The sequence below is a fragment of the Beta vulgaris genome, assembly GCF_026745355.1.
Source record: "Beta vulgaris subsp. vulgaris cultivar EL10 chromosome 3 unlocalized genomic scaffold, EL10.2 EL10_2_Chr3_s1, whole genome shotgun sequence".
Lineage (NCBI taxonomy): Eukaryota > Viridiplantae > Streptophyta > Magnoliopsida > Caryophyllales > Amaranthaceae > Beta > Beta vulgaris.
Genome location: NW_026611040.1, coordinates 278,986 through 303,198, shown reverse-complemented (window position 1 = coordinate 303,198; position 24,213 = coordinate 278,986). Strand labels below are relative to the sequence as shown.

The following is a 24,213-nucleotide window of genomic DNA, read 5'->3' as shown; positions in this document are numbered from 1 at the left end:
TAAAGGACTCCCTATTCTCAATCATGGTCTAAGGAGGATCATTGGTCAGGGCCTTGATACTAGCCTCTGGTTTGACCTTTGGGTTGGTGACTGCCCTCTTTATCTTTATCCGGGGATCTCTATTCCCTCCTCTATTGAACACTGGAGGGTTGCCCACATTATCCTTAACAAAACCTGGAATCATAATCTTATCTCTACCCTCTTCCCAATTCCTATCCAAGCACTCATTCTTGCTACTCCTCTCTCTTCTTCCCCCCTATCAAAGATAACCTCTGTTGGAAGTATTCTCAGTCGGGTTGCTTTTCCATTAAAACACGCCTATTTTAATTCCCTTCCCCTCTTCCCATTCCTTCCTTCCCCTGGAAAAAACTTTGGAAAATTCATTCCCCCTTAAATACAAAATGTTATTTTGGAATCTTGCACATGAAATTCTTCCGGTTGGGTCAGTTCTGCATTCCAAAATCCCCTCCTTCAATGCTTTGTGTTGCCTTTATGCAGATGAACCATCTTCATACCTTTCAAGATTGCCTAACTCCGCCTTGCTCTGGACTGAAATTTTGTCCTCAAGGATGATTCCTTCTAACTTTGATTACTATAAGTTTCGGAATCTGCCTTGGAATGAGTGGCTTCTCTTTCAGTTCAATTTCAATGACTCTTGGTTAACAATTTTCATAACTTGCATTTGGCATTTATGGCGTTCGCGGAATAAGGCTGTCTTTGAAGGAGCTATACTGAGAACAAATGCTATGATTAATCTTTTCTGGTATGATCTTCGTAGCACTAATCTTGTTTTTCAGGAATCTACCTCTACTGTTCCTCCTCTAGCTATTTCTCTCTGGGCTCCCCCTCCGACTGGTTACATTAAACTTAATATTGATGGGGCTTGGAAAGCCATTGATAGTGCTGGTGGTGGAGGTGTCTTTCGGAAACCTGATAGCTCGTGGTATGTTGGTTTTTCTGCAAAATATTTTGCTTCATCTCCCCTTGCTGCAGAACTTATGGCGCTGAAAGATGGTCTAACAATGGCTCAAGATTTTAATATGGAATGTCTTATCATCGAGACTGATGCTTTGGAAATGAAGGCCATGCTCACTAATGTGGAAAACTTCCAGAATAGTGCGCTTGTCAATCTTATTAGAGATATCAGTGCTATTCTAAACTCCAATCCTTGCTATTCTCTTATGCATTCCAAAATTCTGCAAATGCCCTGGCTCATCTGCTTGCACAACGAGAAAAGTTAGCAGTCTCGAAGACTACTTATTTCTCCTGTCCAAAGTTTGCGTTCAACACCTACAAGGATGATGTTAACAGAAACTCCTCGGCTGCTTCTCAGTCTTAGCTGCTACATTTTGCTCGCTTATTATCTATTCTATCTGATGTTTCAGTTTCAGTCTCAGTTTTATGCTTTGTCTTTTCTCTTTGGTTCAGGTCCTCTTATAATATTTGGACTTGTTTTGGCTTGTATTGTGACCTTCTTATCAGGTCTTCCACTTTTTGTAATAGGCTATGATTAGTTGGCCATGTTTTGGTTAATATAAATATTTTACGTTTTCTGTTAAAAAATAAAATAAATATATACCTACCCTGCCTAATTCACGTGTCCCTTCCAGGCCACTCTTCTTCTATTATTGGACTTTATTCTATTACTTGTTCGATTATTGCGAATTTTTTTCTTTACGTGTTTGGGGCCAGGCCATAGGCCACATGCCACTCTTCGGTTGTACACAGAACATGAGAACATCGTTGTCGTATGAACTTATGAAAATCAATATCATATCGAGCAATCATCATGCCAGAAAAGCAAGTTTGGTTGCATTCTTATTGAGCCAAATTCACTCAGCAATATCAGAGATAATAACATCACAATCAATGTCTTTTTTTAATAATTTATTTCATTAAATTAATATGGCAGACAAGCAGGTATGACAGCTATGTTTAGTTGAAATTTTCTGATCTGAACTTATGTGATCTGATTTGAACTTATTTTTTCTGATCTGATTTGATTTGATATGAACTTATTTTTTCTAATCCGGTCTTATCTACAAGATCTTGTCTTTTATAAAATATATTATTACTATTATATTATTACTTTGTAATTTATCATTATGCAATGCATTATAAGATCTTATTTATAGTATTACGATTATTGTCATATTATTTCTATAACAACTTTTATTAATAATAATAATTATTATTATTATCATTATTATAATAACAATAATTATAATCATAATAGTAATAATCATTACTAAAAATAATTTTATAACCCAAGTCATTAATTTATAAGAGCACTTCTAAAATGTTCCACACTTTCACTTTAAAAAAAATATTTCACACTTGAAAAGTCGGAAGCCTCAACTCATTTTTTTCATATAAAATAAAATAAGATATACAAACAACTATGAAACTTTCCTAAATACTACTACTAACTTCTCTTTTACTACTAATGGATAGGGTGCAACTTCAAATAGCTAGAGGGAGATGGAATTGCTAGGAAGAGGTGTATCAGATCTGAATTTATTGTATCTCGCACTTAGCTTATTTTGAACAGTATCCGTTTCGTTGTCATGAATTTGAGCTATCATATTTTAAATATTTCTTATTTTTGCGTGAATCTTATGTTCTTAACACGTGGCTTTTAATTTTCTATTATTTAATAACAACAAAATAACTTAAAATAATGATAACAATGACATTTATAATGATAACAACGAGATTAATAATAATTACCAATATTAATAATTAATAAGTACAACAACAACAATAATAATCCTTTTGAACAAATGTACTAGTAAATAATATTATTAATAGTAATTATGAGTTTTTAAATATAAGCATGATCTGATCTGAACTTATTTTTTCTGATCTGATTTGACTGAACTTATTTTTTCTGATCTGAATAGATATGAAATAAGCAAAAATAAGGTGAACTGAATATAGCCGACGTCCCTTGCAAGAGAAAACATTACAATCAATGCCTTTTTTAATAATTGATTTCATTAAATTAACATGATAGACAAGCAGGTATTACATCCCTTCCAACAGAAAAATACAGGGGAAAAGTGTGCCATTAAGGCCTTGTATATTACTATAATCAACACATAACAAGATTTGATTAGTGATAAAGTTTTGGCAGTATGACTTTAAATTATGGGATCAAACTTCATTAAAGGTTTTTTTAGGTAAGTTTTTCTTACCATCTCTTTCCCTCCCAAGGAGTCTGACCAGCTAACCTGACTGGTTAAACGTGAGGTGTCAGCCTAATAGGGTCCATCTTTTCACCTAATAAAGGGCCTTATATAATCAATAACTAACATTATATGCACGTGATGTAACGTTAATTTCAAAACTTGTTATTCTATTATATATAATCCAACCGTAAATAGTTATGATTACACTTAAAATGGGAATGGCTATTAGTTAGATGAATTTAGATATATTGATTCACTAATACAAAAAATTAACAAAGGTTGTGAGTAATTTTTTTTGTGAATGAATTTTGAACAAAAAGAATAGACATATGAGTTAAAGACTATCAAAGATAGTGACTTTTTCAGACTTTTCAGGGGGACGTTATGTATACCCTATCCTTCTATAAGAAAAAGGTCAAGACATTTTGTCCAAATAATTTTTTTATTGAAATAATTGTGCATATACCTTTTTAACTTACTAGTGATTGGATCGCACGTTGTTACTAGGAGTAGCTAAATTAGTGTAGATATTGGCCAAATATCCTACACATATTTACACTAATAACATGTTAAGGACTTGCTATATTAGCATTGTTATTTATGCAACCTGTTATGGACAAAGCAGGTAATACGTAAAAAAGTTTTTCCTTATGTTACCCCAAGATATTGTAGTCGTAATATCTTGATAAAGATAGTTCCATTTACGATAATAATGTAGTAAATGTAGGTAGTAACATGATTAATTTTCTTCAAGTTTCTTGTTTATAGCTACTATTAGGTAGTTAAACCTCCCTCCCCCCCTAAAATACTTCATCCGTTCTTTTTATATTGCAACAATGAGATTTTTGCATTATTCACTCACCACCTTTTACCTATCTATTGTAATTTTTATATACGGAAAAATATAGTCATGTGGGATCTTGTTAGATTCGTCTCGATATATACTTTCAAAATATCAAATTCCTATAATTTTTACTAAAAAGTAATTAAAGATACTAACAGTTCATGTTGTGCATTGACAATCGTGAAAACTAAATTATTGCAATAGAATAAGAACGATGGAAGTATAAGGTAAGCTCAATATTCAAGGTCGAACTTCAACCATTAATGGCTCTCAGTTTAAAGTTGATAAAAAAAATAAGAAGAAAAGTATTACTATAACATTTCCCAAGATGAATCTAATGGCATAATTTATAAGTTTTTTACTTGTCTTAATATCAGAGATATTTATGATCACAGTAAATGTTTGTAGAGCGTGAACATACTATGTTTTGAAACGAACTTTTTTTATGAAGAGTGAATGTATTATATTTTGAAACGGATTAAGTATTTAATATAATTTGAGTTTGTAGTTCTGGAAACAAGCATATTGATCAGAAATGCTTTTCAGTTATAACAATGATACAAATAGCATTAGTTTTGGAGATTTTCCTTATCGTTGAGCAAGTCTTTACACAATGATCTAGTGAATGTAGCAACATAATTTTGTTCAAGTTTCCTAATTATAGCTAGCTAGTTAATATAATATAAGTTCATAGTTTAGGAATAATTGTAGTTGCAAAAAAGATACATATAGCACAAATTTGGAATATGCCTTACGATTAATTAAGTCTCTCCATATAAGTAAGATAAGAGAGAGCGAAGGGACAAACATAAGTCCATGAGTATACGTTCCTTGAAAGATTTATATAACCATTTCGGCCATAGGTAACTCTTAAATAAATTGGCTTGTGGTTACCACTAAACATAGAAGCTTTACTCAAGCATTTTATTTGAGATAACTTTGCAAGGAAATTGAGCGCAAAATTACACTTAAGCCTTTCTACACAACATTCTCGCTGCTCATCCTGTGTTGAACCTTTGCTAGTCTACTTTTAACAAACACAACTGGCTAAAACTCTTCTCCAATGTGAAAGCCATTACATTAAAAAGGCTTTGTTTACTAAAATAATATTTCAAATGTAAAAAATATAATTCCTTCAAATTTTTAGCTAGTATGCAATTTTTATCTAGTATTTATGAATGTACAAAAAATAAATCCAAAAAACATGACTATCTTAAGATGTTTTACTAGCAGGATAGGTGAAAAGTTCCATGAAATATTACAGAGACTCAGGCACCGTTTCTAAGACATAAGAGGAGTTCTTAATACCCCGCCAACTGAGGTTCTTAGTTTATTATCATTAGCTCATCTCACGACAACTACATGGAGCAACTTTAACTGCGCACAATATGATTTCAGTCGACAAAAATAGAAATGTGAGAAGCATATGCCAACTTAGTTGTCTAAAATCAAGTTCTGAATAAAGAAGATGCAGTGATGCATATCTCTTAGAAAACAAACACACTTGATTTTTCAGTGATGCTATACTCTAAGAACTTATTACTAATCAATGAGCGTGAAAGACATTTTCGCCATGCTTTGAGAGATGGATATGGGAGGGAAATTAAATCTATAGTTCTAGATCTATAATAGTACTTTATATTATGTGATGCAGCACTCAAATTTCAATTGATAAAAAAAGGTCCAAGTCTTAAATTTCTAAACATTGAGAAATTTCTATCTTGGACTTTAGATACTATTTAATACATGCAATATATGCGATGGTTAAATTGCTGGAAGAGGATCCTAATTGATGCAATACAAAAGCATTTTTTTTTTCTAAAATAAAGTAGTATTAGTCTAATACATCAGTTCTCATCTGGCTACTGCAATGGTGCAGTCCGAATTTTACACCTCACTTGTTACAGTCCGAATTTTACATCTCACTTGTTATTTGTTAGCTTACACGCTAAAGTGATGCAGCTACTATGCCTATTTCAAGCATAAAAGAACAACTTTTTACCATCTTGATTACAATTCAGAAAACCCACAATAATCCAATCTTCACCATTTCAAGTTATACACCCAAAACAACAAAATAAGGTCACGCAAAAATAGATTACTTAACAATAAAATTTCATTCATTTACATAAATAACATCATTTCAAATTCCCAAACAATGGAACAAAAATCTCAAAAAAAAAAAGCTAAGAACTATTTGAGTAACAACTAACAAACCAACCACATTTACCACTCTCAATGTATCCATTTTTTTCGACTGAGTCGAGAAGAGGCTCAGATCTGACATGGGCAAAGCAATCTAATAACGAAATTACCATTCCACACACAAAACGCGATGTAAATTAAATAGGGCCCATCAATAAGTCAATGTATTACAAGTTAACCAAACAAAGCTTACAAGTGCATTTTCTTCAACATAAATTCTTGTGATATGAACTTATTAGGCCAAAACTTCTTAACACGAAATAAAATATGGTGAAAAAAGAGTCTAAATCAGTTGCTACCACCAAATATGAATGCTCTAAAAATCAATATATATGAGTCTGATTTCATAAAACAATTAACTTATCACATCCTCTTTGTCCTTTTTTCTAGCTTGTCTTCCATCTCAAATGTGTCAATATCTTGAGAATATATATATATATATATATATATATATATATATATATATATATATATATATATATATATATATAATATATATATATATTATATATATATATATATATATATATATATATATGAGATAAAGCTAATAAGGTCTCACATAACTATTCAAATATTACTTTACTTTTTTGCATCTCTTCTACCCCAAAAAGAGTGGTTGAACCAAGTCAACAACCAACATCTCACATAACTTAACAACCCTTGACTAATTCCAACTTCAATCCATAACTTTCCTTTATTTGTTGAGCCAAGTCAACAACCAACCAATCTTTCATAGGTATAATAACTCACTTACCAAATAAGACCCTCAGTCCTCATAAAATAATTAAATAATTCAAAGGGAACAACATGATCGATTCAATCATGATCCACCTACGTAGAACGAAAATGGGAGAATTGAAAAAGAGGGGGGGTAAGCATTATCTTTACGGCTAGATGTAATATCCAGATCTCTGCGGAAATGAAAAAATTTCACGTGTTTCTCGTCGGGAAGGGATTACTAGGCAAATTCCATTGATTGCATGCAACATATGGGTAAGAAGTGTTAGGATATAATGCTAATAGTGCATTAATAATATAAGATATATAAATATAAATATGTATTGAATATTATTCTTAATAATGTTATTATATCTCTTGAATGATTACAATGCTTATATAGTAGTGTGATTACAACAATAGTATAGTTATATGCTAAATAATTAAAGGTTGTTCTTGCTATTCTAACAATAACATAGTAATTAATAGTTATCAAATGCTAAACATAGATGAAATGAGGAAGGCCTTCAATATTTTAACACTCCTCCTTGAAGAACTTCCTTTGAACGCCAAGCTTTTCTCTCAAGTACTCGAAACTTGTTTTCGAAAGAGCTTTTGTAGATATGTCAGCAATTTGTTCTTCTGAGGCACAATGAATTAAGCTGATCTTTCCCGCACTTTCAACTTCATGTACAAAGTGATATTTTATTTTTATGTGTTTAGTCTTTCGATGTAGTACTGGATTCTTAGCAATAGCAATAGCAGATTTACTATCACAATATATCTTCGTTGGTTGTTTTGCTCTTCTCCAATTTCTGCTAAAATTCTTCGTAGCTAAATAGTTTGATTGCAGCAGCACATACGGCAATATACTCTGCTTCCGCTGTTGATTGAGCCACGATATCTTGCTTTTGACTTAGCTAAGAAAATACTCAATTTCCTAGTGAAAATACATATCCCGATGTACTTCCTATATCATATATGGATCCAACCCAATCGCTGTCTGAATATCCAATTAGTTTAGAATTTTTAATGGGCTTGTACCATATTCCATAATCCGAGGTTCCTTTTAGATAGCGAAGAACTCTCTTGATTGCTTGTAAGTGTATTTAACTTGGTTTATGCATAAACCTTGCTAACATGCTTACAACATACATCATATCTTGTCTTGTAGCTGTAAAATATAATAAACTCGCAATTATGCTTCTATATTGTTTAAAATCAGCATCTTCGGAATCAAACTTCCTTGCTTAACATTTCATTCTGAGCTAATGGAGTGGAAACAGGTTTGTAATTTTCCATCTTAAACTTTTTCAAGATGTTTTCTGCATATTTCTTTTGGCTTAAGAAAATCCCTTCTTTGGTTTGTTCAATCTTCATACCAAGAAAATAATTCATTAGACCAAGATCAGTCATTTCAAATTGCTTCATCATGTCTTGCTTAAATGCTTCTATCGTTGTTGGATTGTTCGCAATAATGATTAGATCATCCACATAAAATGATAAGATTATGACATTAGTCCCATCCATTTTTAGGTATAATGTTGCTTCATTAGGACTCCTCTTGAATCCTTGTTGAATAAAGTAACCATCATTTCGACTATACCAAGCACGTGGAGCTTGTTTGAGCCCATACAAAGCTTTCTTTAGCTTCAGTACTTTATCTTCCTTTCCTTTCACTACAAACCTTGGAGGTTCTTCAATATAGATCTCTTCCTCGAGAAATCCATTTAAAAAAGCAGACTTGACATCAAGTTGATAAAGTTTTCCATTTTCGTTGTGCAGCTAGAGCAAGAATTACTCTAACTGTATCTTGTCTTGACACCGGAGCAAATGTCTCATTATAATCAATGTCGAATTATTGTGAATATCCTTTTACTACCAGTCTGGGTTTGTGCTTTTGAATTGAGCCATTTGGATTGAATTTTGTCTTGAATATCCATTTTACACCAATGACATCTTTGTTTGGTGGCTTATCTTGCAATTCCCATGTTTGATTTTTCTCAATCATGCGAATTTCTTCTTTATAGCAGCTCTCGATTCTTCATATTGAGAAGCTTGCTCATAGTTTACTGGTTCATGAGTAGTAAGACAACAAAATTCAAATCGTTCAAGATTAAGATCTGGGATTCTTTCAGTAGTGTCATATATGTCAGAGATTCTCCGAGTCTGTCTTGGAGGTGATTCTGTAGAGCTACCAAACTCAAATCCATGAGAATCAGATTCATTATTGTCGATCTCCTCCTACGAGCATTGACCCATCTGATTGACAGGAATAGATATTTGTGGTGTAGGATAGTTTTGTTGTTGTTGTGGTACTGATGGTATTGTCACATATCTTTTATTAATGTCATTTTGCTCCTAATTCCGTGACGCACCTTCGTCAAACACTACATCCCTGCTAACTTGAATTTTATGATTATATGGGTTAAATATACTCTATATCCTTTAGATTGAGAGTTATAGCCAAGGAAGATTCCCTTTTCAGCTTTATTTATCATCAAGATTGTGACGCTTTTGATCATGTATATGAGCATAACATATGCATCCAAATACCCTTAAAAAACTTACAGATGGTTTATATCCAGTTCATGCTTCAATTGGTGTTCGACCTTCTATTGCTTTTGTTGGAGTCGATTTTGAAGATACACGGATGTATAGACTGCTTCTACCCAAAACTTGTTAGGCATTGCCTTATCCTTGAGCATTGATCTTGCCATCTCCATCACGATTCTTTTCTTTCTTTCAGCCACGCCATTTTGTTGTGGTGTGTATGGAACAATAAGTTAATGATGTATACCTTCCGCATCACAAAATTTGTTGAATTCTGATGAGGTATACTCTGTGCCGTTATTGTCGCTTCTGAGATTCATGATTTGTGAAGAACTTTCTTTCTCAACATAATTCTTGAATTTATTAAATGTTTTAAAGACCTCATAACGATCTTTCATGAAGTAAACCCATGTCATTCGAGAATAATCATCAATGAATAAGATGAAATACTTGCTATCATCAAGAGAAGGAGTTCTCATTGGACCATATACATCTGTTGTACGAGCTGTAATTTCTTAGTCACTCTTGGTGCAAGTCCTTTTGGAAATGGTTGTCTTGTCATTTTTCCCAATTGAGAACCACTGCAAACAACAATTATATTTGACATAACTGGTATACCCTTCACCATATTCCTCTGTGAAAGAAGTTTTAGATTCTGAAAATTACTATGACCAAAACGTTTGTGCCATAGCCATGTAGCTTCATCTCCTTGAGCTTGCATTACCTTTTCTTTCCCTTCATATTGCCAATTTAAAGGAAAACATTTCTGTTGCATTTTAACATTAGCAACTTGATTTTTTTGTGGGTCCAATATTGCACATGATTCATCCTTAAAAGTTAAAATGGATAGAATATCCATTTTGGATCATTTAATGAACACTAAGTAAATTTTGATTTAAGCTAGGGACATAAAGAACATCTTTAATGAACATTGTCCCCAGTTTTGTCTGAACAACAATTATGCCTTTGCCTTCAGACTTCATCATTGATCCGCTACCCATTTTGATAGGGATTTTAACAGATGTGTCAATGTTGGAGAAAATCTCAGATTGCTTTGTCATATGATTTGTGCATCCATTATCTATAAGCCAATCATCCATTTTGTTACTATTATTTTGATTAGCATAAAATAGATAACCTTCTTCATCAATTGTCTCTGAAAACGCTTGCTTGTTGTTTCTTAAATCTGCATACATTTTCAGTATGACCAAATTTCTCAGAATAATTGCATTGCAGTTTTCCCTTGTGCCAACAATTCTTTTCTTCATGATTTGTATTTTTAGAAATTTTGCAAGGAGGAAATTTACCTTTTTTGATTTTTCTCTCTATTGTTGTATGAATTCTTGTGCTTGAAATTTCCTCTTGAATTATTATGAGGTTTCGACGATGAGGGTTTATGCCTTGATTGGAAAGCTCCCTCTGGACCTTCTGACGATGTTTCATCATCCCTGCTATTCATTCTCTGTTCATGTATTTGTAGAGAACCAAGAAAATCCACAAGAGATAATTTTGTAATATCTTTTGACTCTTCAATTATTTGTGCAACTAATTTAAATTTTTTTTGATAAAGTTAATAACATTTTCTGCACAACTCGTTGATCAGTTATATCTTCACCCATGGCTTTAAACTGATTCACAATTTCTATCACTATTGCAAGTAATCTTTTATACATTCATTTTTTTCATCTTCAAATTATCAAACTCAAGTTGAAGAGATTGTAATTTGACAGCCTTCATTTTCTCGATTCCTTGAAATTCTCTTTTCAAGGTATCCCATGCTTGTTTTGCTGAGGTAGCATTCATTATTCGAGGAAATACCGAGTCTGTAGTAGCTAAGTGAATTTTAGCTAATGCTTCCGCATCCTTTGTTTTTGCCAATCAACTCCTCCTATAGCAGATTCTCCTTCATTTGGTGTAGTTGTTGGTATACCTGACTCACAACTTCCCATACTCCAAAAGCACGTAAAACAGTCTTCATTCGAATGCTCCAATATTCGTAATTGCTACCGTTGAAAAGTGGAAACTTGTTGGTTTATTGTGCTTGTCAATGTCATTCTTTTCTCTTTTTTTTCTGTAGATAATATTGTATTTTATGAAATATTTCTAACTTTGCGGAAATCGTGCTAGAGCCTTCTTGATTGTTCTAGCTCTTGATACCACTTTTAGGATATAGTGCTAATAGTGCATAAATAATATAAGATATATAAATATAAATATGTATTGAATATTATTCTTAATAATGTTATTATATCTCTTGATGATTACAATGCTTATATAGTAGTGTGATTACAACAATAGTATAGCTATATGCTAAATAATTAAAGGTTGTTCTTGTTATTCTAACAATAACATAGCAATTAATAGTTATCAAATGCTAAAGATAGATGAAATGAGGAAGGCCTTCAATATTTTAACAAGAAGCTTCACTTCTAGTAGCTTGCTGACTCTCTTCATCAGAAGTGAGCTCTTAAACAAATTATTTAGATTTGGCTGAGGAATGCATTGAAGGTTCGACTCTACTCGAGTGGGTGAAAATCCTTTGTTGGATGGAGAAAGAGTAATTGAATTGGGACGCCAAACATACCTACTTTCCTCAAATGAGAGCTTTTGTCGATGCGCACTTTTCTGGATGATCACTAGTGGTAAAAACCTCATCTGTCACTTAGTAACAGATGCGATTTTTATAAAACCGCATCTGAAAATCAATTAAAAATTGGGAAGGAAAGTTGGAAGGAAAATCTGATGTGGTCCTCTTGTGGACCGCATCAGATTAATAAAATTGATGCGACTTTTACGAATCTGATCGATGTGGTTCCTAAGACCGCATCAGATTTATTTAAAAAAAAACGTGTGGCCCATTTCCCTCCCTCAACCCCAGCGCACATATGTAACACCCCCAAAATCCACGCGCGCCTACCACTGCTGCGTCGCGTTGACTTTGGGCGCGTTACCGCCGCGATGGAACGCAAGGCATAATAAGGGTTAACGATAACTTAAAACATTAACTTGAAAACTAAAATGCAGCGGAATTAAAATATAAATACAACTCGGGAATCATCAATGACCCCTTTCATTCAAACCACAAACCATATATAAGTCTTAGAAAAATCAATAATACTTATTTCAAAATGCTTTAAATGTAAATACCAAAGCCTAATCCCCGTATGCTCGAGATTATGCAGCAACACCAGCAAACCTAGTCTGCTCCCCATTGTAGCATCAATGGTTCATCGCAGTTCATCAAACACATAATAACACACAATCAGCATGCTGAGTACGTAATGAACCATTGAATACATGTAAACATAAATGATGCACACATGAACAATCTTAAGCATGATGCTACACTATGTTACATCCTTTATCCTTTAACCTTTAATCTTTAATCTTTAATTGGCATCGAACGGGCACCGTCATCTTACTAGAATCATACGGGCTACTGAATCCTTAACAGACACTAGGTCTGTTAGATGAAATGCAAATACGGTTTTGTTCCGTCTCACACCCATCACCTTAGTATGCATACCCCCAAGATCGAACGGAACCTTCCGCCTACTTGAGTGTCAAAATATAAGGACACTACTGTCGTCACAGTAGGCCTGCGTAGGAGCGTAGGACAAGTCCCACACTCCCCCCATTGTTCATCACTTGTAGGGAGTCCAACTACAAGATATTGCCATAATTCATTTTAATATTAACCATTCATTTCATAACCACATATAGTCATTTACCTTTTTTTTTAGTTACAATGCTCAAATCGTATCTCTTGTAACACTCTTGTTACACTATGGATACATAGAATCAATTACTTGTTCTCTTCATTAAAATGCTCAAATCGTATCTCTTGTAACAACCTTGTTACACTATGGATACATAGAATCATTTACCTGTCCTCTTATGCTCGAATCATATCTCTTGTAACAACCTTGTTACACTATGGATAGATTAAAAAAATGCTCTTGTTTATATTACGATAGAATTACGCATTCCAATGCAACATATCAATTTCAATTACAAATGTCTAACCAGACAATCTCAATCAATCAAACATTCCCTATCATGCTTCTAGGTTCCAATAACATAGATTGCAACCTAATCATGATACTAATACTTGGGATTAAACTGGTACGCGTACGTACCTTGTAACGGAGAATTTTCGCTGTCTTAATCGAACGTTCCGCTTATGAAATTGGGACCTAAATCGTTAAATAAAAGCTTTAGTGCTACGTCGTTGGTAACGTCAACAACTACTACGTAATTAAGACTATACGGTTTAATAATTCGAAGTAAACGATTAATAAACCCCTTGTTTAAGAATTTTCGTTACTTTTCTTATTATAAAGAGTTCAACAACTTTTAGGAGTCAAAGCTAGTCAACATACTAATATTAGTTAGTGTCATTAGTCCACTATCTTTACCAAACCAGTTAAATTATAAGTCCAACCATGATTTATGACCAAAATCTTATGTCCAAAACTCTTAGGTCCAATCCAGTATTATGTCCGAAAGTCAGATCCGCAATTATACTCAGATCAGTAAAATAAACTAATCATCTTGAATTATTAATTAACTAATTATAATTTAACATAATTATGAAAACATAAATTATAATTAGACTTAATATAATATATTCAATATATAAATTGTTTTATATCGTTAAGCTCGCCGGCGGAGCAACTCCGGCGACCAACTAGCTGTGCACCACCACAACAGTCTCACGGCCCGGATCGCTCGCACATCACTCTTGCGCTCGGATCGCTCGCGCTCGTCGAGCAGCCTTCACAACCACAGCGCTCGACTCGCCCACGAGCCTCGCGTAGCAGCAGCAGCAAGCCTCGCACAGCAGCAGCAGCCTCGCACAGATTCGTCGCTCGCACGCCCTCGCACCAGCCCTCGACTCGCAGCTTCGTCGCGCGCTCGTCTCGATCTCGCGTCCTGCTCGCTCGTCGCTCAGCCCTCGAACCCCGCAGCGCTTCACACCACAGCGACACTCTGCCAACCTCGCACTCGCCACGCACCCTCGAACTCTCGAAGGTAAAGCGTGAGGCGACGCGAGAGAGAGAGAGAGAGAGACTGAGGGAGGAAGAACAACAAGAGAAAGGAAGAACAGCGAGAGGAAGGAAGAACAGCGAGAGAAGAGAGAGAGAAGAAAGGTACGTGACGGCTGAGGAAGGAGAGGAAGAGATTTAGGGTTTCTGAAATTTTTCTCCTCTTCCTTTCCTTTTTATAACCTTCTAAAAGTGGTAACTCTAGATCGGGTAAACTCGGCTTAACTTTTATAAATCCGAAATTAACACAACCGACTCATATTAGTATTATTTTATTCTTATTATTCTGTAAATACTACAAAATCCTTTTTATTAACTTCTTTATATTTTCTTAATTTTTTACGAATTAATTCCAAAAATACGGAGTATTACAGGCTTTCCCCCTTAAAAGAAGTTTCGTCCCGAAACTTGGAGGTAGCCAGTCTTAACGACGATCTTTTGCACTTCTAAGTCCCAAAATTTCATAAGCGTTTTCTAACGTTCGCACAACAGATCAGCAATAATTACAAATAACTATCATAATTAACATACTTTAGGGTGAAAGCGCGAAATTCTATCGCATTCTTCCCCCCTTAAAAGAAAAGTTACGTCCCCGTAACTCACGTACCTCTTGAAAAAGCTCAGGGTACTTCAGACGCATTGCATCTTCGGCTTCCCAGGTGGCTTCTTCAGTATTTTGATTTCTCCATAACACTTTGACAATTCTGATGTCCTTGATCCTCGTACTACGCACTTTGCGGTCTAGTATCTGGACAGGTTTCTCCTCATAGGATAAAGTCTCGTCTATTTCGACATTTTCCGGTTCAAGTACATGTGACTCATCCGGTACGTATCTCCGGAGTTGGGATACGTGAAACACATTATGGACCCTTTCTAAGTTATTGGGCAAATCTAGGCGATAAGCGACTTTGCCTACTCTCGCCAGAATCTCATATGGTCCTATGAATTTAGGGCTTAGCTTCCCCTTTTTCCCGAATCGCATCACTCCTTTCATTGGAGACACCTTAAGCAATACTTTTTCCCCGACTTCGTAATTCTCATCCCTTCGCTTCTGATCCGCATAGGATTTCTGCCTGTCCTCTGCAGCCTTAATCTTTTCTTGAATGAATTGCACCTGATCCACTGTCTCCTGAATCATCTCAGGTCCTAACACCACAGTCTCACTAATGTCGTTCCAACATAAAGGGCTACGACACTTTCTCCCATATAGTGCTTCAAATGGTGCCATCTTAATACTAGCATGGTAGCTGTTGTTGTATGAGAATTCTATGAGGTCCAAATGGTCTTCCCATGATCCTTGGTATTCTAAGGCACACGCTCTCAGCATGTCCTCTAAGGTCTGAATAGTTCTTTCGGTTTGACCGTTTGTAGCTGGGTGAAAAGCTGTACTCATCAATAGCTCACTACCAAAAGCTTCCTGAACCTTTTTCCAGAAATTCGAAAGGAATCGCGAATCTCTATCTGATACTATACTCGTGGGTACTCCATGTAATCGAATGACATTTTTCACATAGGCCTTGGCTAAGGCTTCCATACTCCACGTATCTTTCATAGGTATGAACCTTGCTGTTTTGGTTAGTCTGTCCACTATCACCCATATGGTATTATTGCCTCCCCGACTCCTAGGTAAGGCTACAACAAAATCCATGGATATAGAGTCCCATTTCCATGTCGGAATGTCTAAAGGTTGAATCTTTCCTTGAGGTCTCTTGTGTTCACTTTTGACTTTCTGGCACGTTAGACATTTTGAAACAAATTTAGCTACTGCTCTTTTCATCCCAGGCCACCAAAACATCTTCTTGAGGTCCTTATATAACTTATCTCCCCCTGGGTGGACGGAATAAGTCGTGTTATGACCCTCACCCATTATCTTTTGTTTCAATTCTTCACATTTTTGTGGTACACACCACCTACCCTTATATCTTATGCTTCCATCCTCATGGATCGCAAACCCTTCTGCTTTTCCCTCCTTAAGCTTTGCTTTGACTCTCTCAAGCTTCACATCCCCAGGTTGATTTTCTCTTATTTCATCTAGAAAGTTAGGCTCGATGGTTAAGACACTCAACAATCTTTCTACCTCCCCTTCATGAACTTCTATCTTTAGTCTAGCAAACTCCTCACAAAGTTTGTCGGCAACGACTAATGTATTCAGGCTATGGCTAGACTTGCGACTTAACGCATCAGCAACGACGTTGGCTTTACCCTCATGGTACTGGATGTCTAAGTCATAGTCCTTGATGAGCTCTAACCATCTGCGCTGTCTCATGTTAAGGTCTTTCTGGGTGAAGATGTATTTGAGACTTTTGTGATCCGTGAAGATTCGACAAGTCACCCCGTAAAGGTAGTGTCTCCAGATTTTTAGGGCAAACACTATTGCAGCCAATTCTAAGTCGTGTGTTGGGTAATTGACTTCATACGGTTTCAACTGCCGAGACGCATAAGCTATGACCTTCCCATTTTGCATAAGAACACAACCCAACCCATTCTTGGACGCATCACTATACACATCATATCCCTCATTTCCATTAGGCAAGGTTAGGACAGGGGCTGATGTTAATCTTTCTTTGAGCGTTTGAAAGGCTTTCTCACTGTCCTCATTCCAGTTAAACCTACAATCCTTCTTCATCAAACTGGTCATGGGCTTTGCTATTTTGGAGAAGTCTTTCACAAATCTCCTGTAGTAACCGGCTAAACCCAAGAAACTTCTTATGTCTGCGACATTCTTTGGAGTAGGCCATTCACTCACGGCTTTGATCTTTGCAGGATCGACTGAATCAATATCATTATTATAGCCTCAACGTTAAGCACTTACTATTCTGACAATGTCATAACGTACTCCTTACCTAGCTAACATCAATACTCAAGATCTTAATTATTCAAGGCTGCACCAATCCAAAATAATGTTTACTTCTCATCACAATTTCAATTTCCTCCACATTTTTCCATTATCCTTTTTTTATTGGTAATTTGATGTAACGCCCCGACTTCTAAGCATCGTTAATTCATTAATTAACTCTTAATTAGCAGCGGAAGACTTAACTTAGTCGGTGCGTTACTGCCGTACTTTCCTTTTGGAAAATACAAGGCAACATAAGTTCGTCAAAGAACGTAACTTTATAAATATTAAACTTCATAACTAACTTAGAAATGCGTAAATCACTAGGTGAAACATAATTAAGGTTCATAAACTAATATTCTCAAGCTTAGAATACATATTAATAAGAGTCTGCATAATTTAAGTAGTAATTATTCCTCACTGCTACGCCATTCCGTCATCCCCGTCATTACCTAAAACAGAAAAGCAAAACATCATGAGCCGAGGCCCAGTAACATACTACTCTAACATCGTAAATTCATTTCAATTCATTTTAGTTGCAAACAGGGGGAGAGAGAATAGAGTAAAAACATTTCATAAACATTTTATGTAAACTAAATTCATTATTATCTTCATATCATAATCATCATCATAATTATCTTATTGGTAACTTGGCGAGTATAACATATAGGGACGTCTCCCATCATCATCATCATCATCATCATAATCATAGGGCAATAGCCACCAGGGACAATGTCCCTAACCAGAAGGTGGCATAAAGCCATGCATAGTGCGGTGCCACCAGGGACAATTGTCCCTAACCAAAAGGTGGCGTTTCCGCCATAGAATAGAACGGTACGTGCACGACCAACATAACATCGTACTGCCAAGAACCATCTTTCACTTTTGTTTATCATGTTCCATTTCTTTTATTTATACATTATACTTCACAATCATCATGGAAATCATATTCTTTAATCTTTCGCAATTCATCATAAATTACGTAACGTCATGAAATATCATGTTTATAAAAAGTATTTCATATCCCGCAATCCATAAAAGCATACATTTAACATAAACATTATAAATATCAACATAAAACAGATATTTAGAAAGGGAATGCGGGTGTTAACAGTAGACGTTACCTCAAATCCTGCTTAGTAACTTTGATAATCGGGGGAGGCTTGTAATATCCCTTTTTCCTTAATCTAACCAATAATTGATAACGAGACGATTAATATCGTAACATTCTATGTTATTATATAGTAGGATGTAACCATAATTGCGGAACTATGTATATTCATTATTTCAAACTTTATAAGTACCGTCTTATTACTTAAATAATAATTATTATTATTATCTATTGCATTAGCTTATAAAACTGTCATATTTAAATATTAATAAATTAAGGTTAATAATATGAACTTAACAAAATAAAGGATAAGACTACTTAGTATTATATTTGCTACACTTGTTTCACCCAACTTGCCCATTAATTAAGCTAAGTCATATTACTTAGATTTTACCTTTAACATTGTAGTAAACTAGTAACTAGTTGTAATTTTACGTAATACTTCCAATAATATTAATGGGTAGTCAATAGCTACTAGTATCAACATTTAATAAACTTACGTGAATTGTTTTTAGTAAAATATGGTTAGGTACATTAGGCCCAAAATCACTAATCAAGTTCGATTATTAAATGAGCCTACATACTATAACTCATACAAAACAAAAGATAAAAAGAAAGAGAATAAAAAGGAAACAGAAGGTATGTTTCCATATACCTTGCGGCAAAAACAAAACAGGGGAAAAGAGGAGCAGCTGCGTGTCGCCGGAGAGGGAGGATGCGGCAGTGAGCTTGAGGGTGGTTCGTCGGATTCGTCGGAGTGAAGATGGAGTTGGTTCCGGTGGAGGCGCGTCGGCACAGGTGGGTCGAGAAGAGAGAGAATGGTGCTGCGAGTGGGTGTAGCGAAAGAAGAAGAGGAGTGCGTGAGGGTGGGTCGGTGGTGGTCGGCGGAAGTGTTAGGTGGCTAGGAGGCTGGCTGCTGCGTGACTGTCGTGGTGCACGAAGACGCAGCAGGTGGTGGTGTTGCGGTGGAGCTCGCCCAAAACAGAGGAGGAAACAAAGCAGTGGGTTTATTTTGTGGTATTTTTGGTTAACAAAGTTCTGATTTTTGGTTTTGTTTGTGTTGGCAAATCTTGGAAATCAATCGGTATTTATAGAAATTATTGGAAGCTATGCTCCTACTGTTGATCAGTTTAACCTTTGAAAAAAATGAACTTGGGTCAAGAAACATTAATGGAGGAAGATTGAGAATTCAAACTTTGGGGCTTCTTCCAGATTTTGTGAGATATTGTGGCAAGCTTTATTGACTAATGAAGAAGATTTCTGACATGAGCGTTGTAGTATTGAATTGAAGTGTTTGATTTCATGTGTGAACACTTCAAAAAAATTTGCCAGAGAAAGAAAATGGAGGAAGGAAGAAGATGGGCTAGAGTTAGACTCATAGGGGCATTTTTGTAATTTGCTTGCTTAAGTATATAATTGTTCTATTGTTCATTAGTTAGATTAAATAAAGGGAACTTGAAATAGCTTATTATACATTTTAATATTTATAATTCTTGTTTTTGTTAGTTTGAAAAGATTTAATTTAGAATTAATCCGATAATTAGTATTACTTAAATACGGGATATTACATTTGATCACTTGAATTCATTTCTAGATCATCTCATTAACATATACGGAGAAACCATTTATCTAACAACATTTCAAACATAGAATTTTTTTGTCCCAAATCTTGGTAAAATAGAAAAGTCAAGCACTTATGCACATTAATTTTCGTCTCGACATCAACGCTTACTTCTTAATTGTATTCCATATGGCTATTACATCTCCAAGTAGCAAATTCCTATTCCTTCAAGACATTGATTCGTCTAACTCTTCAATTACTTAGTCATAATTTATTTTTCACTACAATCCCATAACATCCCAAAAAGTGGTTCGCATCACATTAGGAAGTGCTTCAACCATTAAAACTAAAATCCTTAATAACTGAAGTAATGGTAATTGCTTTCTAATTCCTCGAGTAGAATTTCTAAATCCCTTCAAAATTTTCGAATCTCCAAAATCGTCATATGAACTCCTATAAAGTAAAATTCAGCCTCAACTTATAACCATTAGGATTTCATATAGCTTAGCCTTTTTTATCATCCCACAAATAATATAACCCTACTCATCATAGCATATCTAAATATTATTTCATGTATTACCTCGAGCATCAAATATTACTACTCATACCTCAAAAGATCGTTCACCTTAGTCCCTATGCTCATTTAACCATCATTTTATCCTCAAGTTATTCAACATCAATCTTTGCAGATAATTCCTACCAAGTTTAAATCGCAAAATTTTCCATTTAACATCTTGCACTCTAGTAACCCCAAAGCTTTAGGTTGTACTAATCTTCAAATAATACGTCAAAAGATCATAAGTTCAAATTCTCACTTCTTTAAAATTCTAATAACCCAAATAATCCTCAACTTCTAATAACTCATTCATGAAAGTAAACCTCATATTTTAAATCTATTGTCTTATATCTCATCTTATATCAACCCAAATGGTCATTTACTAACCTCGAGTTTTCCTCAATATCTAATTTCCTAAAGGACCACTCCTAGGCGGTGCAAAGTCTATTACTCCGCACTTCCGGCTAGGTTTCGGCTCTGATACCACTCTGTAACGCCCCGATAAATTTACATGACCTTAATCGTCAGCGGAAGCATAACCTAATCATGTGGGTTATGGCCCACAAATAAAAATAATAGCCTAAAATTGAAAATTCACTATACAAATACTCATCGTATAATAATACTTGTTTATCCATCATACAAAATATCCTAAAACCTCATAGAATCATACATAATCTCCATAATGCAGTATATAATAGTGATCCATATCTGTTCTTCCATACCTAAAACATAAAACAAAACGTCGTGAGCCGAGGCTCAGTAACATACTACTCTAACATCGTAAATTCATTTCACATCATTTTATTTATAAACAGGGAAGAAGAGAATAAGTAAAACCATTTCACAAACACATCATAACATGTTACATTATCTTTTATCATGTTCATCATCATATATCTTTTACTTTGGTAATTGGCTAGTACAACGGAAGGGACGTCTCCCCAAAACATCATAACATCATAAACGGAAGGCAGCCACCCGAGGACAAAAGCCCTCACTAAACGGAAGGTGGCGTTATTTGCCCAGAATGCGCGGTGCCACCCGAGGACAATAGCCCTCACTAAACGGAAGGTGGTTAACCGGCCGGAAGGTACGTGCACGACCCGGGATAACTGAATACTTGCCAAGAACCGTCTTTCACTTGAATTTATCATGTTTCATTGGTTTTAAGCATATCATCATCATCGTGAATAATTATATTCATTCATTTCATCATAACATCATCATCATCATTTCATAGCATCATATCATCATAACCATCATAAAACATTTCATTTCCCGCAATCCATATATATAAAACATAATATTAATCATGATCATGAAACATACTTTGAAGGGGAATGCGGGTGTTAGCAGTAGACGTTACCTGAAATCCTTCTTACCAACCATGATAGCCGGGGGAGGCTTGTAATATCCTTTATCTTCTTTAATCTATTCAAGAATAGTTTTATTAAAGAACGTTTCATTAATTAGCTTTTAAGCCTAAATATTAGTTAGCGCTTATTAAGATCATAGCGGTTATTATAACGTCGTAAAGTCTCCTTAAAGGTCATTATTTCGTAATCGTTAATAACTTTGTTCAAATAAGGTGACTCTTTAACAACCACTTAATGAAATAACTCATTTAGCTATATTTTTAGAAATTAACGAAACATTAAAGTTATATTACTACATATTATATAACTTTTCGAAAACATAACATTATTCTAGTTCATAGTTAATAACTAATTAGTCGTCCGTTAATAAACTATAATAGGGCCATTAATATTATTTTAATCACTTAAAACTATTAAGTCAAGCTATATTGTTATTATAAATGAACTTAAGTATTAGTGAAATAATAATATCTTAAACTCATATTCTAAATAACAAGCTTATTGGATTTTAATTAGTTTCAAACGACTCAATTTTATTTAGTAATCATGAAATATGGCCCAATACTAGATTTTAGTAATAAGTTGGGTGATTTTATTAAGCGAATTTGGTTTTAAGCGGCAATAATTATGTTTAATTAATATACTAATATCTATCATGATAGTTTCAAGTCTACATTGGTTTAATTCAACATTAAGAAAAATCTACATTTAGCCCAATAAGTGGTGGTGACAAAACAAAATAGTGTTAATTACTTAAATCAGATTTTTAGGCCAGCACTAATTAATATATCAATAGGTTCAATTGGGCTTGGGGCTTATAAGAACACAAGATGAAGAACGTAAGAGTATGATAATACCTCTGCTCATTGAGCAGGGCTGACACCGCAACAAGCAGGGAGCGGAGCAGAGCTCCGGCGAACGGGTAACGGCGGCGGCTCCGAGCAGCTGGACCACGCGACGGTAGCGGAGGTTGTCGGGGGGGGGGGGAAACCGAAACAGGGGAGAGAGAGAATGACTATGGGGTTTTTCTTTTTGGGGGTTCCTTGAGTCACGCTTTCTGACGAATTGTTGACCGAAACTGGTGGTTCGTAGGTAGTGGTGGGTGTGTTGGTTGTGCTTCAAAGAGAGTTAGTTCCTTAATCAAAATAATGTATTACGTGGATTAACTTAGTCAAAGTTAGTTGCTATTAATTAGGAAGTCAGTAGCTTGGAGCATATATCATTACGTGTTAAGTATCAAAGAGTTAGTGGAGTAGTGTTAGTGGGTTGTGTTCCTAAACTATAGGACCATTAGTTAGGTTAATTTCTTTTGCTATTTAATGCATTGTGTATGTCGAACTTCTTAATGGAGATTATTAGTATTTTGCTTGAGTTAATACTTTTCAGTTTCTCTGTACTTTTCTCTTATTCTCCTCCATCTCCATAAACTAACATAGTTGAGTATCATACCTTCTGTTTAGATGAGCATCAACATTTGTCAAAGTAACAGAATTCTCGCTTATGTTAGGAGAATCAATCTCCCTAATGGTAACAATAGATAGTTTATGTGTTGAGTTTTTCGAAACTGAAGAATCGATCTCTAAGAGGCGAACTGCTTCGTAAGCCAAGGGGATGTACTCGTAGTCCACAAAAAAGATCTTAGCTTCCGAGTGCTTAAGAATAGCCTTGATAGTATTGGCATCAAGTCTAGTGTTGATGGTGTGTTGGAACCTAAGGGAACACTCAAGAAGGGGGGGGTTGAATTGAGTGGTGAAATCTAATCGATTTTCGCAAAAATCCTTTCATAGCTCAGTGCCAGGCTCTGAGCTGAACACTCGAAAATTGCTAATTTGCGTTTTTGCGAATAATAAACTTAAAGGATATTAGATTTGACACAAGATATAACGTGGTTCAATCTCACCTCTGAGATCTACGTCCACAAGAAACAAAAACTCTTTTATTTCTTTGAATCCTATAATATCAAACTCTTGATACAATACGATTCCCCTCACTACTAACCCTAGTAATGACTCCCAACACTTAACTCTAAGTGTTGACACTCTTTATAATGTAAAAGTTACAAAAAGAACGATCCTCAATGATGTGCTTCTTAGTCAAGCAAATAGAGGACAATTACAATTATGAAATAGTAACTTAAACCTAACAGCTCAGTGCTATGCTCAGTGCCAAGGAAATAGTTTTCAGCTTTTTAATTAGCCTCGATTTTTTC

The 24,213-nt window shown here is 34.9% G+C and overlaps 1 protein-coding gene and 1 long non-coding RNA gene across 2 annotated transcripts; one reads left to right on the top strand and one right to left on the bottom strand.

Annotated features, from left to right (window-relative positions):
• The first annotated feature begins 401 nt into the window (after positions 1–401).
• LOC130590260 (uncharacterized) lies at positions 402–1,241 on the top strand. Its single transcript, XM_057392324.1, has one exon. It carries the CDS (start codon positions 402–404, stop codon positions 1,239–1,241), a length of 840 nt encoding a protein of 279 aa, XP_057248307.1.
• A 16,477-nt stretch (positions 1,242–17,718) lies between these two features.
• LOC130590258 (uncharacterized) lies at positions 17,719–19,893 on the bottom strand. The gene is made up of 3 exons (XR_008967847.1): positions 19,164–19,893; positions 18,522–18,584; positions 17,719–17,849 (listed from the first exon to the last, which is right to left on the bottom strand). It is a non-coding gene; the product is annotated as an uncharacterized LOC130590258 (long non-coding RNA).
• Between the last annotated feature and the right edge of the window lie 4,320 nt (positions 19,894–24,213).